The following is a 17,736-nucleotide window of genomic DNA, read 5'->3' as shown; positions in this document are numbered from 1 at the left end:
CATCCTTGAGGGGTGCTGTGTTGCACTCCTCATGGGGAAGAAAGCCTCAGTACTTACAGGATAAAAAGACATTTAGGCTAGGAAAAAAAAAGAAGTTTGAGTGTACTACAAACATCCAGTGCTGGTCACATCTGAAAGAGCTCCAGCACTGAGTTACTTGCTGAAAACCTCTTCTGTCTGATGAAAGAATAAATTCTCCTTATCCCTCTCGAAAGGGAACTAGTAATTCCTGATTCAGTGGATGAGGTGATGGTAGGACAATCTCTTGCTAGGCTTCAGAAGCTCTTACAGAGCCTTCCTATTCTAGAAAACAGTACAAATCCTCTTTTTCTAGGTAATTTCATTTTACAGCAGGGAAATGGACCCTGCTGATGTTTTAATGCACAAGGATTCATTTGCATACTGGATTTTATATATTCTCTGCGAGAAACAAAGAAGACTAATGCCCAATAAAGAGCATAAAGTCAACAAAGTCATAGCTTGAAATTGCAAGACACTGCATGAATACACATGTGCCTCAAGCACAAGAATATTTCTGTGAGGACAGTGGCTTTTCTAAAGGCCTGCCTTTCTTACAGAGCTAACATCTACAGATGGGGCTGCAGGCTAAGCACAAAGACAGGTTGTGCTGTGGTTATTCAGCAGACACCCCAGGGTAAGTGATGGGATAAATGCCACCCAGTGGAAATGGCAAAACAGTGACACATTGGCAAAACTAGGAAATTACAGCTCTTCAAACAGATCATAATCACTTGCATATGCTCTGGATTCATCTAGTCCTTAGGCTCCTAAGATACTAGAGAATCTCTTTGTATGGATTTTTATTTTCCGTTGTGTAGAACTTTATTTGTAATATAAGGCAGGAACACACGGAGTCAGTTTCTCAGGGATTGTGGCCCGCATAGAATTTGGACAGAAAGTCTTTAGGTTGCGGGGCTTCCGTCTCGTGGAAGTACCTCATGACGTGAGTCCTCTGCTTCCAGACATGAATGGTTTCTTGAAGCTCCATTTTCCCCTGCACACACACAAAAGAATTTTAGACTAGTTGGCACTTAGAGCCCAAGTCTAACCACACAGTACTGTGAAAGCTATTTGAATGCACTTAAAAACACCTACTAAAATAATAGCTGCATCAACAGTTCTGTACTCCTGCAGCCTGCATGCATCACCTAAACTGTGACACAAGTATACTGTTCCTGCCTTGGGACTTAAGTTGATTTCTCTGCAGGACAGCTTCCCAGCCCTGTGAAACAGGCAAGAGATTCTGTCCCCTTCTTAAAACCTGCTTTGTCTCCTGACCAGCACCTCCCATAAAATTCTACACAACATTCCTAGCTTTCAAGCACCTCTGTTGAATTTGGGTGAACAGCAACACTGTAGCTGTAAAACTAAACTGCTGGCCAAGTGCTTTGCACCAGTATCACTGCCGCTGAGACATGCAACTTCTTCATGATTCCACTCTTTTATACTGGTTTTATAGGATGGTAGCACAGAGCAAAATGAGACTGCTGGGAACTGTCACCTACCATACTATCTAGGGTTCTGATTTTTTCATCGTGTAAAGACAGTAATTGATTTGAAATGCAAGAAACAAAACAGGTGAGCATGGCAGTCGTTGGTCGGAAGCTTTCTAATGCATTAGAACTGCAGAGGCCAGTTACTGTTGCTCAGACGCATTTTGAAGCCTGTTGTGCTGATTATTGCTTTGAAGCAGACAGGTCTCTCAGGCCTGTAACACCACCAGATGTGTTAAAGAGTTAGTGTTCTGCCACTCAAAAACAGCTTCCAACCAAGTACCTGCACTGGAATATATGTTTCAGAATCAGTAAAGAAAACCATTTTCCATTTCGTAGAGGGTAGAAAGTTCATTTTTAATAGTAAACTAGTGAGCAGCACCTATTTTCCCTTTCTTTGATTGCTGTTGTTAAAAAAAGACAAGCAAGCAACCAACAAAAATAAATAACAAACTTAGTATTTTAACTGCCGCTTTGCTTGATATACACTTGCTGAATTCTAAAGCCACCTGATCCCTTATGAACAGGTTTCCTGACATAGATGTACCAATCCAATGCCAGAGACAACTCCATAGATGGGCTTGTACAAAGTTGTCCCTCTCTCCATCACACTCACCACCAATCATCCACATCCTCTGCAGCTTCAACAAACCAGAAGTAACTGTTTGTACCTTAATAACCAGCATGTCTATCACGCGTGGATCCGTAACGTGGGCGTTCTTCATGAACATCTCCCGCACCTTGTTACGCCCCTGTTTCACCGTGATGTCCAGCTGGTACAGATGCACTAAGAGAAACATAACACCTACTGCGGTCATCCACGTCACTCTGCGCTCGTTCCACCGGCAACGTGCAATTCAACCCGAAAAATCGCCACACTGTCACTCGTTCATGCGATGCCCGCCGGCTTCACCAATGTCATTAAGGCCGTTCCGACCTTGAGCCCGCGCGGCAGGCCCCGCGTCCCTCACCCACCCGTGTTGGGCACCTCGCGGTACCAGGCCCGGTACAGCTCCCTGACGCGCCGCTTCGCCTCGCCCAGGTCCCGGCTGAAGATCGGCTTCACGGCGGCCGACACTACCCCCTTGCCCGCCACCGCCATCTTGCTGGAGCCGCCACCTTCCCCTCCGTTCGCGGGAACGCCCAGGGCACCTCAACTTTTCCTATTGGTCGTCTGAGCTGCCATTCCAGCCTTCCGGGCCCGTCCCTCCCATCCGATTGGTCAAAAGAAACGCTAATCGCCACCGCTACAAGGGGTGGAGCAGCTGGTGGGCGGGCCCCGCCTCCTGAGGGGCCCCGCCCCCTGAGGGCCCCGCCTCTTCAGAGCCCCGCCCGCAGGGGCCCCCGCCCGCTGAGGGCCCCGCCCGCTGAAGGGCCTCGCCTCCTGAGGGCCTCGCCTGCTCAGGTCGCCGGGTCCGCACCGCCCCTCAGGGCAGGGCTGGGGCTGTGATTTGGAACGATCAATGTGTTCCCTTTGCCCCCGGAACGCCGCAGTCGGTTGCTGTTCGGTTGTGCAGCTGGGCTTTCTCTCAGTACACTCTTGCATGCCAGAAAGGCAGTCCCTACTCTAGCTATACTCACGGTTTTATCTAAATACACGAGTGCCGAGACCTCTCTAAAGTTAAGTTCTCTTTAAACACTTGGGTATATGCTGGCCACTATAAATCCGAACATATTCAGTAAACAGACCAGAAAAATAACACTGAAATGGTCTTGAAAGACGCAGGTGTGGTGCTGGGTGTGAGGAGAGAAATCTCAGGTGAGTGAGTATCTGAGGCGGGACTGAGGCGAAAACAAAGAAGAGGGCCGAGAAAGAGGATTTAGCATCACTTTTATTGTTTCAAGTTATTTTGTAGATGAAAAGCATAAATGTATAATTCCTGCGGAAGTTAAAATCTTAATTATGTTAATACATATTTGCATAATTCAATAGCTTTCATAGCTTCCAAAATTACTATTACACACATTTACCACTGCACATGTGCACTCGATTTCAGATATTTTATGGTATTTTAGTGGTGGTTATACATAGGAGCTTCTTTTTGGTATTGTCTCTTTAGATGTGGTAAGGGAGCTACTGCTAATTTAAACATCTTTACGTCTTGCAAAACAATTTGTCAGGAATATTGCAGGAAGAAACTGAAAGGTAACTCTGAAATGTATGACCATACAGTTTCAGATAGTATAACTCCATGCCTTTGTGAGTTCCAAGCCTGCCCAAGAGCTGACTTTATGTAATAATAAAAAAAAAGTTTTAATTAGAGGAGATAGTAAATCTGAATACCAGGATTTCTCTTTAAATGTATTTATCAAAATTTCTGTATTTCACAAATGACACAAATGTGGCTGAAACACCATATGGATTATTTATGTACTCCTTGGTATTCACTCCTACTGAAGGCATAGTGTGACATAAGGGTTGTTGGGATTAAAATTTACTTTCTTTGAGGCTATAAATTAAGACAAGGCAGTATTTGTTCAGCATACAGAAGTGTGTAATAAACAGGAAGGAACGAAGGGGACATGGACGTCTCGGATAGTAAGATTTTTCAGAAGCACTACTCTGAAACTTCATTTTAATGTCACCTTGTTGTTGAAGCTGAAGGTCTCTTGTCCCATTCAAGAACCACAACTAGAATTAAGCTAAACAAGATATTGGCCTACATCCTTACTTTACACAGATATGGCTTTTTATAGACTTGAGATTGAACTTGGCATGATCCTGCCTAGACCTGCAATGTTTCTGACAGCGTTTGGGTGGGTGGTGGTCTGCGAGTGAGAGTGGTGTGCACTTATCTTGGGAGAGCTCGCAACAGGTACGGGTGTGGAGAGTAGGTGAGTGCAAAGTGACCGTCCTCCCGTGGCCTGGGCTGGTCCTCAGGGAGCACAAAAGTGAATTTCTGCAGGAGTGTGGTAAAGAAGAGAAAGAGCTCCATCCTGGCCAGCTGTTCTCCTGGACAGGCACGGCGACCTGCAAGAGAGAGAATAGGAAGTGTCTGTCAAAGAGGGCAATAATGGATGCTAGAATTGCCGTAGGGGAGCAGATCACCCTCCTGCTGTGCTTCTGACTTGCAGCTGGATCGTCCCCTTAGATTTACCTGCTGAGAAGGGCAGGAAGGCCTCCGGTTTCACAAACTCCCCCTTTGCATCTAGGAAGTGTTCGGGGTAAAACTCATTCGGTTTCTTCCAGATTGTCTTATCCTTCAGCACGGAAGACAAGTTGGTGATGATTGTTGTCCCCTGCACTCCCCACAAGAGGAAACAATTTAAGTGAGAACAGCAGCATTATCTTGGCACAATGGAATAGTGTTGGTCCCTCTTTATTCCTCGTCTCCCATCTAATAGCACCCATTTCCACTTCTGCATTTTATTTGAAGCAGAGGTAAAGCAGGGCCCTTTTCCAGTGGCATATGGTGCCTGCCTGACACTCTGAAGCATCTGAACTTTTGCAATTTGTATCCCTACAAAGGCTGTTGCATGCAAATGCCAATTTCACGGTTACACAGTGGAAACAGCCTCTGCTTCTCAGATCCTCCTGGACCTGCTTTATAGCTGCAGAGAAAAAGCTGACTGACAGACTTCAAAGCCCAGCTTTCACAGCGGCCATGGAAAATCACAAAGCTTTCCTGTTTCACATGTCAAGGTTCTAAATCAGAGGAGATACCACGTTGCTACAAAAAAAAATACAAAAATATCCCAGGCTTGAATTCTGCCACTGCTGTCAGGGCAGCTGCTTGTCACAACAGAACTGGTCTGAATGCCAACGGCATTTGAGTAGCTTCAGAGGTTAGAATTTAACTACTACCATCTCAGGAAAGGCAGTAAGCTGCACGAGTGCTCCAGAGAGCCTGTTAAGCTTCTTCTGACAGGCAGTGAATATCACTGCCTCATCAAGAGGAAAGAAAACCTTTGCACTGAGCTGCCAGTGCAGTTGTGTTGCCATACAACAAGCGTGAGCCTAGAACACAGATACGATCATCTGCCTGAATTTAGCATTTCAAAATGTCCTATTTTAGTGCTCAACAGTGACTGTAATTGGGGCTGGAAGTGCAACGATGCAGGGTTGGATGGGGTCATTCCCATCCCATGCCTGGCATCTGCACAAGGAGACACTGCTGTATTGCTCACGGTCACCTTGGGAATAAAGAAGCCTTGCAACTCGGTGTCTCGGTACGTCATGTGAGGTAGCCCAACGGGAACAATATCCCCACAGCGTTGCACTTCATGGATCACAGCATTAGTGTAAGGCATGCTTGCTTGGTCCTTCATGGTGGGGGGTCTCTCTCTGCCAATCACCTTATCAATCTCTGCCTGGACCTTACCTGAAAGCAGAAGGTATAAAGAATTAGAGGACCCTTAGATAACCAGAAGCAGCTGGTACAAGGTGAAGGAAGACTGGCTGCATGAAACTGTAGGCACTGTGTGAGAACAGGACAAGCAGTTAGAGACAGAAACAGAAACCAGACATGAAGGCATTTTTCAGTTGACTGGTGACTCTGTATAACTCTTCTTTACTCATAGCATCTTTAATAAAGGCCTTGCCACTTGACATGCTACCTTACCCCTCCTCTATGCAGCTAGAAGGTACCTGGGCAAGCAGTATGAGAGAATTTAAATCAATCAGCATCTATTCCAAATACTGGAACAGGGTACACTGATCGCTGCAAGTCCCCAGGTGAAGGCCTCAAAACGAAGGTGTGAGCAAATTTGCCCTTCGAACTCCAGTCTTTTTATCACAACTACCCCTCTGCCAGAAGATCTGTTTGGGAAGTGTTTCTCCTGTGTTTCTGCTTGACCAACAATCACCAAAGCTGTTCCTCATTGCAAAATCCATGGATTGCTGTTCCTCATTGTGAAATCCTTGTGGAAAAATGAATCTTGAAAAGGCTACACTTCTGTAAGCAAGTTTCTGACTTACTCTGTATTTCTGGGTGGAGAAGCATATACAGCAATGCCCAACGGAGAGTGGTGGAGGTGGTCTCAGAACCAGCTGTAAACAAGTCCATGGCCACAAGACGAAGGTTGCTATAGTGGAAACCATTCTCTTCAGCTGCCTTACCCTGTAGAGGGCAAAAAAGTGTGTGATTGGAGCTGGACTACTTGCTGAGTGAGAAGAGCACTATCCAGAGAAGTGCTGAGAAGCACTAGATCCATTTTTTAGCATGTGTTCCTGTTTTTCATTGGGAGAGTAGAGCACAGCACAAGCAACAGTCTGAGCATGACTCATGTACTTAGTAACCTTGTTACCTCCTGTATTTGAAGGTCCTCAACCACCTCTGGTATACTCAGAGAAGAATGCTACCCCTGCCTTCAGGGCACAAGTAAACATCTTTCGCTCTCAGCTCAAACAGACCCTTGCCACTCACTGTAACATCTTCCTCCAGAGGAGGTGGAACACAGTAATTCAGGTTTGATGAGATGATAAAAGCCACAGAGTAGAGAGCAGGCTGCATTGATGTGGCAGATGCAAAATTAGCATTATTTTAAGGGGGTTATATCTAGCTATGCATTACAGATTCTCACTGCTCCTGCCCTGGTATTTTCTTACAATTGGAAAGAAAAAAAAAAAAGATCAGGGTTATCAGGTTAAAGGATTATTGCTACCTATTAAGTCTCCAATACCACTTTCAGCAAAACTGGTCTCTCATCCAAATGCTAATTGAGCTCAAATTTGTTAACATATGAGATATGACAAGCTCTCTGCATGAGTTCATCTGCTTGTCTTTTCTAATCCTCTTTATACTTCCCTTTCCTAGGGACTAGCTTCTTTTAAGTTATTCTGTATATTTAGATGCTTTTATAATATGGATAGCAATTAATAAAGCAATTAAGACTCAACTGCTATTCCAATAAAATATCTCAGAAAAGGGAGTTTGGGACTGACTTGACAAAAGTTAACTCAGAAGAGGGATTCATCAGACTGGCTTATGTTAGTGAACAGAAGAGAGATGTGACAAGAGGCAACATGGTCAGGCTCATATCCACCCCCAAGCTGTACTGCACAGTGCAGAGTAACGTGGGTCACGTTGCTCTGCCCATGCGAGCTGGTGGGGGGCAAGGCATGGGCTGGAGGTGCCTGACACCTACAGCATGGCAGGGTTTGTTATGCAGAGCAACAGTCCAGCCTGAGGACTTGGATAGTGGAAGTGATTTGCAAGCAGAATTTGCTAGTATTGCTCATCTGGCACTTGAAATTTAGTGAATCTCTGTGCAGAAACATATGACAGATGGACGGGCTGACTCAAATATCTTTGATTTTATACTGACTTTGTGCCTGACTGAATTCAAGGAAAGACTCCTTTTCATTTCAGTGAAGTTCAGATTTAGGCCTTTTTCTGACATCTAGCAAACTAGTTCTTAGCAAGCAATTAAAAAATATATATCCCAAAGGAGACACTTGTTTCAAATCATAACTTGGTTTAAAGGCAGGCTATGGATGGGGCAGTGACACCAAAAAATCAATCTGTTTCTCCAGTTTTGCAACTGATTTTGAGGCATCAGTCATTGAGGCACATTACACAGAATCTTGCATGCTGAATTGTTCCCTGGCACAAACTTAGGACAATTAGTGAATTTTCAATCATTGCCTTTTTAAAGCCTTCAAATTTTTGAAGGCTGGAAAGAAGGAAGTTCCTAGATTCTGAAGGAGATGTGACGGCAGAAACAAGAGCAGCAGATAATATGCTGTCTTAAGACAATAAAAGAGGTTATGGCATGAAGCATACCTTTCTTCTCAAGATACAGTGTGGAAGGAAACGTAGTAAATGAGTTGGTAAGAGGTTTTGTGCAGCTCTGTGAGGAAAGTCAGCTTCACAAGCTTGCACAGGCAAAGCAACTACTCCTGACCCCACAGGGTCTGCTAGTGTCACCCTACCTTCTCCATTTCCTTTAAGAACACATCCGTGAGATCTCGGGTGTAAGCAGGGTCCCAGGTCTTAATATGCTTATCTATGATCACATCTATGTAGTCCATTAACTCCTTTTGTGCTCGAAAGGCTCTCTGTGGCACTCCAGGGATGCGCAACAGAACGGGCACCACGTTAAGAAGCTGGGGTGTGAGAACCAGAGAGGGAGAGAGAAAGAGAGAGAAGATATTACATGATGCAAAAAAAAAAAAATTATGAAAACACAATTCTCTCATGCAATAGAGGGCAGCTTCTTACAGCCTGTGGTTTACCTGAGGCAGGAATCCAGTTTCCTCATTCAAGGAATTTTGAAATAACTGTGACAGCTTCTTGAATGTCTTATCACCGTAGTCAAAACGGTCTCCAAAGACAATACTGCAGATCATATTGCAGACAGCATTATTTACAAGAATATGTATATCAAAAGATTTACCTGAAAATGGAAATGGAGACCAAGCCATGAAGTTCAGCAACACCAAACTGCTGGACCTCATCTGTCAGCAATGAGAATACACAAATGCCACCTTAATGACACCAGGAGAAAAAACCCTCAAGCCACTCAAAGCATCACAAGCATCACACTAGGAAATTAAGATCATCTCATTCTTACTAATATTTGGTTGATCTATGTTTAAAGAAGAAAACTCCCAAGAAAAATTGAGTTGCAAGTTTCTTCTGTGACTTGACAGGTAACACTTTGTTCTGTGAACTCTCAGCTGCACTTTTATTGCATGTGATAATATCAATATGTTCCACTAAACTTCATAAAGTTAGAGTTACTGAGCTCTGGGAAAAAATTCTATTTTACCTCTCAGTTTCTAATTTCCTATTTGTTTACTGTTTCAAATGGATTAGTGTTACAGTAGCCCCACTGCGTGAAGTAGAAGTAGCTCCAAGGAGTGCACATAGACCAGAAACACTGCATTTGCATGGGAAGAGAGCACTGCATGAAAACAGGCTGTAGTATTACTTCTCTCTGCATTACTGTATTGCCTTTCTCTATGATTTCCCCATCTTTGTGGATGTCACAAACCTTCTTCAGACTTGATGGCAGAACAAAGAAATCCAGCTTCCTCTACCACTCGCTCCTCCAGGGACTTCTTTCCCATCCCAAAGTTCCTCAGCGTTGTGAGTGTGAATCTCCTTAGCTCCTTCCACATGTGCCCATATCTTGCTACAACAATGCCTGGAATTGTGGATGAGCAAAAAGTGTCAGATATCTGACTTGTACATCAAGATAATTTTGCTAGAGAAGAGCAGTTTTGAGTCTGGAGGTACAGGTCTGTGTGGATTGATTAAACAGTCTGACCTTGTGCAGCTTTTTCAGACAGCAATTCTGAAATGGATCGCTGCACCTTCTAGTGCCCGTTCATGGCTGGCAAAGGTGCAGGGGGGATTCAATGGGAGGAACAAGGGCTGCTAAGGATAAAGGAATCACCCCCCCAAACCATTCAGCGTTGTTCCCATAGCTTGCATGAACTAGGTAGCAGCTTGTGCCACCGCACAGGAGCTGAAGATGTGATGTGGGCAGGATGCACAAAAATAATCCGTCTTTAATGAAAGTCACTATATTTTTTTGCAACAACTTACATGTAACATTTTGCATAAGCATTTTGTCTTACATAAGTACCATAAGCACTAATTTGTGGGTGTTGGGAGCTGGCAGAAAAGTTGTACCACTTATAGTGTCCTTACACAGCTGAAGAAGTGTGTGCTTGCTGGAGTCATACTACAACCACTAAGGGGAGCCCCCATTTAATAAAATCCGAGTTTGTCGCCACCAAAGGGTGCCAGATATACAAGGAGGTTGACCAGGGAATGTGCAAAGGTGCACCCTACTGAGAACACCTTGCCTCTACCCAATCTTTCTCATGCTAGTGCCATCAAGGAATGTCCATTTTTATGGGACTTGCCTTCAGAATTCTTTCCATAGCCCATGTGTTCATATATTGGAAAATGCGGCCGGTCAGCAAAGTCCTCAGATTTGCGAACCAGCGCTTCCTTCACTGTTTTATACCCATTCAGCACTACCACGTTGGTCCAGCAGTTCTGGAGACTGAATATGTTTCCAAACTTCTTCTGAAGCTGCCAAGATAAAAAAGCATGTCTCTGAAAATGAGCTGAGTTTAACATCAGAAATATCACCACATCCTTCTTTAGGGCCTTTACTATTTAGTCAACTTTGAGCTACTTTTATTCAGAGATCTTCAGCTGATCTTTGACCTTTATTTTTGCAGTGCAATATCTCCAAACAGTGCCAAGCAGGAGCTGTAGCAGGAATCAATGCCCTGTAAGTGGAAAAAATTAGAATACACATATCCTGGCCAAACTGTTGTCATGAACATTTTGCAAGTACTTTTAATTTTGTCAAGAACCTTTTTTGGGATTTTTAAAGATTGCATGCTCAATAATGAATTATTTCCTAATGTTTCTATTTCTTTTGATCTGAAAGACTAAATAAGTTCTGAGCTAGTCTACTTCTGTTGAAGGAAATATTGATAATAAGGTGATATGTAATTTTTATTTAAAGATGCATTTGTACCTGAAGATCTACCCAGAGCCAGGTTTTCAGAAACATGGGAAGGCAATTCCACGTTGGAAGTTTCAAATCAACTTTCTCCCTAGAAGGAGTGTAGACATCTAGTATGACTGGTAACTAGCACATGCCCTTACATGTGCTGTGATCTGTAAGCCTCATAAAGCTGAATGCACAGGTAATCCTGTCAGCCATACACTCACCATGGGAGCTGGCCATGGAGCAAAGTCTTCTCCAGGTAGACAAGCCCTCTAATGGGACATAGACTCCTTGGTAGGCAGGTCAAACCTCCCCTGCTAGTCAGAAACACTGAGCAAAGCTCAGAAGCACGATGTTTAAAGACAATGCAATAGCAGCAATACCCTACAGTTTTCTTTTACTTTTTTTTCAGTCTTTTTTTGTTGTTTTTCTTTAAAAGCTAAGATTCTCGATTTCTGCACTGTAGCATTGCAAGGAATTTAAGTACTTAATACTGTATTTGCAGTAGGGTTGAAAAGGGAATTAGCACTTCACTGGCACTAGAAATATGTCATTAAAAATGATTACTGGTCAAGATTGTGGTTAGCATGACACAGACGTGATATGATTTGAAAATGGTAAGCTTTTGGACAGCATGCAAGCAAACAATTCAAATGCTATATTTAGTTTTCTACTTGGCAGGTTTTGGACACGCAGCTGAACAGCACTGTCCTAGAAAAGAGGACTTTAGAGTTTGCAGACTGAAGCACAAAACACCCGTGGTTTATCTGCTACAAGCTGTGAAAGCTGTGCTTTCCCTTTGAGAAAAGCCAAGCTCTGACTTTGAATAGGAACACTACTGAGATTTTGGGCATTGCTGCTGGGGCAAATCCCACAAGCCGGTCTCTTTAACTGAAACTGTCACATGCCTACAGGCATGCTTCAGTAACTCACAGGGAAGCCTGCCATTCCGGCAGCCACATTCCCAGCCCACGGATATTTGTTTGTCTTCCCTTGTTTGTACATTCCCCTGCTCTTTGCCTCCAAGCCTGCCCACATGTTAAGCTGGCAGCCAGCTCTACAGCAGCACCTGTCACTGGGGGCACAGCAGTGGTCTCCCACTGAGCTCACACAGAGATGGCGAGATAGAGGTTGGGAAGTGTTGGAGTATGATTTATCTCTTTATCTGTGCAGGCCAGGTCAGTGTCTTTAGGCAGTGGCTTGCATCATCCTGGACTTTGGGGAGAGCACTGCCCTTCAGCTTTGCACAAGGGTCGTGATACTGAAATTGGCCAAAAATAAACTTTCTAACATAATTTGAAGTATTAGAAAGCAGGTATTCTTTATTGTAGCACTGGACTCCTCTAATAGAATGAGTGTCATGAAACTTTACAACAGGGTATTTATTCCATCATGATCATACATATACATTGCAGCGTGCTTCACAGCTACTACTTTTCCTAGGACTTACCTGAATGCATCTGCCTCCTACTAGAAGTCCCTTTATGGCCCTAGAGGGTCATCTAACGGTGTTTCTGGGAGTCATACCCACTGAGTGCTTCAAAACTTCAGGGAAAAAGAAAATTCCTATTCTCTGTATTATGTATCTGTAGCTGATGCCAGGTGTGACCCACCCCTCCTGGGCCCACGGTGGATTGTATGTGGGGGGTGTTTTGTTCAGGGACTGCCACTCACCTGGCCGAAGGAGTGATGGGGGTTGTGGAAGTCAACGGAGAGCATGGTCCCTACGAGTGGCAGCGAGGCTGGGCCTGGCGGGTAACGGCTCCAATTCTTTCTGCGCTTCATGAAGTCAAGCAGTAAAGTAAACACTGTAAGAAAAACTCCCAGTATAGAGATGTTGCTCCAGACCGATGACAGCTGGGACCCCAGCCACAGGAGCAATGCCATTCTGTAGCCTTTCTACTCCTTGACCTTCCTCTTTTGATCCTAGACTGTCACTGCCTCCTTTTGCCTTTTCTCTTCTCTCTCTCACTTTCTTGCCCTGACAGCTGCCCCTTTCTCCTTAAGGGAAAGCTTAAGGGACGCTGGGCTTCCTCCTCTTCCCCACACTGCCTTTTTCTGCTACTCCTCTCTCCCTGCACTTGCTGACTTTTGAATGCGAAACTTGTCTGTAAGCTCCTCCTCTGCTCGGTTCAGCCTTAGGGGAGTGGTGACGAGGCTCATCCCTCCTCCTCCTCCTCTTCTTCCTCCAAAGCGGGAACTCGGAGGCTTGTGTTGCTGCTGAAAGTAGCGGCTGGTGCTAGCAGTGCACTCAGTGGGGCAGGACTGGGTGAGCCCTGGGTGTTTGAGTTCCTTCTTTCACAGACAAAGAGAAGTACACAAGCAACCAGTCTTGCTGCATTGTCATGGGGAGATTTTAAAAAAGTTTGTTTAAATGTGTGTCACATTCTTGTTAGTACAGGCTAGTGAAGGAAGAAGCAGCTCCTAAACACAGATCATACAGGTTTCTATTTGCAGGCTAGCGATTTGAACTTGAGAAAGTTCAGGTTAGATCAAACATTCCCTTAGTACAGAAATTAGCTTAAAACAGTCACCTGAGATTTTAAAAATAATTTATGTTTCTAGGATTAAAAATTTTTATCAAACTCCAAATGTCAGTCATCACAATGACCTCGGCTTTTGTAGAACACAGCTCAGCTACAAGGAAAAAGTCATATGTATTACAAGGTGCCTCAAATATCCAGCCTTTGGGGCAGCAATAATGCCAACATAATTATAGAGTTAGTCAAAGTGTTTCCTAAAGCAGCACAGCTGTGTGCTCCTGACATCTCTGCCATCGGAGATCAATAAACCTTGCTCTTAGGACAGTCAGCTCTAAATAAAAAGAAGCAGTAAACCCATCACAGCTTGATCTGTGATCTCAGTGAGATCAGAGGGAAAATTCCTAATGGAACAATTGCTGCAGCAGTGATGGAGAGCTCAGGCTGCAAGGCAATGCACCTGCAAATGTTGTGCAGGCAGCACTGGTGTGCAGCCAGGGTATCAAATACCATTTCCCCTGGGAGGAGAGGCACCTCCATGCTCATTATCTGTGTGCTGATGTTGCCTTGCTGGAGTCTCCACAGCAGGATCCTGTTTTGAAAGCATCATGACTCATCAGGGTTCAGAGTTTGTCTCCAGTAGTTTTAAACAAACAGTCGATTGGGAAACAACTGGGGGAATTACCAGCTCCCACACAACTGCAGAACTGTGATTTCTTTTCAGTTACAGAGACATGCCAGTGTAGTTCACACACCTGGAAACCTGCCACAATGGGCACAGTGTCTTCAGGAAGACCAGGCTGGAAACAGTGAGGAGTGGCTGTGTGCTGTGCAGAGGAGTGCCCAGAACTTGGCCATGGGAGAGGTGATGTCCCATCTGCGTGCCTGTGGACGAGGAGAAGGTGGCAAAGCGCTATGGGCACTGTTGTGCTAGGCAGTCACTACAGACTTCTTGGGAAAGGAGAGAAAGTCAATAGAGCCATCCCACACAGTCACAGGCCTTAGGGCTAATTCACAGCGTGCTGTAACTGAAGGGCTGCATGGTCAGGCACAGTCTGGGTAGTTTCTCAAGTGTGCTCAAGACAGCTTCAGGTGATTCATAAGGTAACTAGAGGATGTGCTGTGCTGCGTTTACTGTTTACAAAATAGGAAGAATTTGTTCAGTATACGATGGTCAAGGAAAAGTTTGCCTGCAGCAACCATGAAACTGTGAAATACTAAATCCTGCAAGAAATCAGCAGTTCAAACAGCATTACTGCCCTTACCTGCAGGAGAGCAGGTTTCATTTCATCCAGGGATCTCCTTGGCAGGATCCCAAAGGGACCTGCCCTGGAGACTGAAGTGGCCCAGGAGAGCTGGTTGCTCTTTGAGGGCAACCTCCTCATATTTCCTGCACACTGTAAAGCTTTTAACACAATTTTCTACAGTATCCTTTTGGCTAAATTAATGACATACAGACTGGCAGGGTAGCTGACAAAGTGAGTGGATGATTGTTCAGGTGGTGGGGCTGCAATAAGTTGGATCAATAGTACAGAGTCCAGCTGGATAATCACCAGTGATATTCCTCAGGTGTCTACACTGGGACTCCTAAAGTTTAGGTTATTAACAACGAGGCTGATGGGACGGAAAGCACTCTTGGCAACTCCAGCCTGGGAGAGCTATCAGAGCTGAACTCTGTTTGTGGTGTAGCCTGGGAGTTTGTTGGCTTTTGAATACCCACCACATTTCAAACGGCTCTAGTGTGAGGTCTCAGGAGACAGAGCTGCAACAGTTCTTTACTCAGTGGGCTGGCTTGAGCAGATGGCTGAATGATAAAAGGTGATCAATGGCTTCCTCCCACATTGATTTTCATGACCCATGCACTCAGATGACAGTGGAAAGATGGGAAATGTGGTCCAAGAACATCAGTGGAAATTTCCTCATCATCCCACCAGTAAAAGAATGTTACCTGGCCTGTTTCACTTTATTTTGAGTTTGACCTTTATGAACTTCAGCTGAAAAATATCCACCTAGGTCTTTTCAGTTTTGCTTACTTTGCTTATTTTGGCTAGAGCCAAAGGCTGTTGAACTCCCACCATTCACCTGTGGGCTCTAACAAGGATGGTTGATCAGAACTCAGGAAGTGGATTTAATTTTAATGAACATCACCCTGGATGGCCATCAGAATAGGAACTTTCCAGCTACTCTGCTTCCCGTGGCTCAGCCTTGACATAAAGTGACAAAGCTGCAACCTGAGAAATGCATCAACTTAAGGAAAAAAAGTACACTGACACTGACTTCCCAACTGACATCTTTCCAAAAGGTCACTTGGTGAATGATCCTTTCCTGCAAAGTTGACAGCTCCTCCACTTTTGGCTAGTAGCATGGATGGCCAGTCCTGCAAAGGAGTGGAACAAGTGCTGTAGCTTCATAATTCCAAAAGAACAGTTTTCAAGCCAGCAAAGAAACAATAGACAACAAATCTCTTTCTGACAGAGAGAAAGAGAAAAGGGTAATTATTCTTCTGAAGAATGAAAGATGTTCATTTGCATTTCTTTTCAATAAAGTAGTATTTTGAGCAATTTTCAAGTCAGGGAAAAAACCCTCCAAATCCATATGTATTAATTTTAGCTAACTGCTGCCCTGCTGTGCTGGGTGCATGTATTTGACTGTGCACAGTCAATTTAGAGATGAGCTAAGTGGAATTACAGAAGTTGCATGCAGACATCACCATTCTTTGAGTAAAGACACTGAAATACAAACAGAAAGGGAGTTTTAAGGGAAAAACTTATTAATATTGCAAAACAAAGCATCCAGAAGCAAGACAATGCAGGAGTTGTGGGGTTTTGGGTTTTTTTAGGCAATTTTAGTTGAGCCTTTTTGTCCATATTGTCCATAAGATTATATTTAATTATAATTACATGCTATATTTCCTTTTTGAAGGACCCTCCCTTTATTCAGTGCACAGAATAGATGATGATCACTTACTAATCTGGTTTTAATTATAGCATTTGTCTTCAAAGTCTATTTTGCTACCTACTGTTCATACCCTGCCCATAAAGGTGGTTTATATGGGCTTTCCCACAGTAGTCATCAGTACCTGCATGGGTGAGAAGAAGGCAGTCATTTGTCCCCAAAGCATCCCTCTGAGACGCCATCAGTGGAGGCAAATGACCTTCTAAGTGTTGGTACCCGAGAGATAAAGTCAACAAGGTCACACACAGCTGTCCATGGCACATGCCCAGCTCCCAGCTGAGGCTGCAGGCAGCTTCTACAGATCTTCCTGCAGGGTCACAACTTTGGCACCCTAGAGGTCACAAATTAGTGCCTGTTTATGAAAATGTCTGTTTCAGTAATTACCCAGCATCACATACTCCTCTCTCCACAAAGGTGGGGTGAAACTCTTTCAATGGCCAAAGAAAAACTTCCTTCCCTCCCTCTTTGCTTCAAGGCTGAAGCCAGCCCGGAAGCACTGGTCACATAGCATGAATATTCCCATGAGCTTTCAGAATTTTTTTGTCCAAATCCCAGCAGGCTGACTGCTTTCCCCTTAACACCTCAGATGCAGATGGACACAAACTTAAGCAATTTTTCATTCTGGAGGAGCCAAGCCCCTTGGAACAACATTGGTTAGTGTGAAGCCTGCTGCTCTCATTCTCTGGCTATCCATCTCCCAGGCTACAGCAGAGCTGGGGCTGGTGAAGACCCCAGAAACCTTTCCTCTTTGGAGGCCTCCTCTAAGCCCAGAAAACATGGTCTTCCACCTAGTCCCAGACTTTTTTTTTGTTCCTTCCTCCTCCTCCTTTTTTCAGCATACAATCTCTCTTTTGCCTGTTTGGCCTTCACTCAGGGAATGGCTTCCCCCCTGAACCATTTTGGTGCTGGAAGGGGCAAGGGGTGCATGGCAGAGACCAGCTTCACACTTGTCATTCGCCCTTAGCAGCCCGTGGCAGCTGGCAATAACCACCACCTGCTCCACTCAGACATCTCGGGGGAGTTTTAGATGAAAAACTGAGAGCTCTATCAAGTGCATGCAAACTGGGTTTTCAAGTGCTTGTAACGAAGCCAAGTTTGAGCACAGTTTTAGAGAGCTGGTGCAATGTGTCTTCCTAACAGAAAGCTGCCTCCTGCCAAATTTTGCATGTAATGCTTCAAAGCATTAAACTGAGAAAGGAAAATATCACCAGAAATTTTTCTAACGGGTTAGGAGAAGGTCAGATAAACAATGGATTTCTAAGAATTATGTCAGCCATTAGAAAGGGATGAAAAAAATTTTGGCTGAATGTTCCTAAACAAATTTAGCCTGAAGCACAACCCCAACTCAGGAAATTTTAGTCTCAGCT

The 17,736-nt window shown here is 44.4% G+C and overlaps 2 protein-coding genes across 3 annotated transcripts in view; both read right to left on the bottom strand.

Moving 5' to 3' along the window:
- Nucleotides 1-757: 757 nt before the first annotated feature.
- Nucleotides 758-2,664, bottom strand: NDUFA6 (NADH:ubiquinone oxidoreductase subunit A6). Its single transcript, XM_014882675.2, has 3 exons — nt 2,490-2,664; nt 2,186-2,301; nt 758-1,015 (listed from the first exon to the last, which is right to left on the bottom strand). The coding sequence occupies exons 1-3, from the start codon at nt 2,614-2,616 to the stop codon at nt 884-886; spliced, it is 375 nt and encodes a 124-aa protein (XP_014738161.1). The 5' UTR covers nt 2,617-2,664; the 3' UTR covers nt 758-883.
- A 664-nt stretch (nt 2,665-3,328) lies between these two features.
- The window catches only part of CYP2D6 (cytochrome P450 family 2 subfamily D member 6), a 31,215-nt gene continuing 16,807 nt past the window's right edge, over nt 3,329-17,736 (bottom strand). Inside the window, exons 1-10 of one of the 2 annotated variants that reach the window (XM_088165235.1) lie at nt 14,170-15,923; nt 12,609-12,742; nt 10,333-10,504; nt 9,453-9,605; nt 8,692-8,852; nt 8,389-8,562; nt 6,433-6,574; nt 5,649-5,836; nt 4,613-4,754; nt 3,329-4,485 (exon numbers count right to left, since the gene is read on the bottom strand). In XM_088165235.1, the coding sequence (XP_088021361.1) occupies nt 4,307-4,485; nt 4,613-4,754; nt 5,649-5,836; nt 6,433-6,574; nt 8,389-8,562; nt 8,692-8,852; nt 9,453-9,605; nt 10,333-10,504; nt 12,609-12,719 (1,422 nt within the window). In that variant the 5' untranslated portion in view covers nt 12,720-12,742; nt 14,170-15,923 and the 3' untranslated portion in view covers nt 3,329-4,306. Of the gene's footprint in view, nt 4,486-4,612; nt 4,755-5,648; nt 5,837-6,432; nt 6,575-8,388; nt 8,563-8,691; nt 8,853-9,452; nt 9,606-10,332; nt 10,505-12,608; nt 12,743-14,169; nt 15,924-17,736 lie in introns of those variants that run through there. The other variant, XM_014882670.2, reaches the window with a different exon arrangement.

The sequence above is a fragment of the Sturnus vulgaris genome, chromosome 5 (assembly GCF_052056855.1).
Source record: "Sturnus vulgaris isolate bStuVul1 chromosome 5, bStuVul1.hap1, whole genome shotgun sequence".
NCBI lineage: Eukaryota > Metazoa > Chordata > Aves > Passeriformes > Sturnidae > Sturnus > Sturnus vulgaris.
This window is presented reverse-complemented; position numbering and strand designations above follow the sequence as displayed.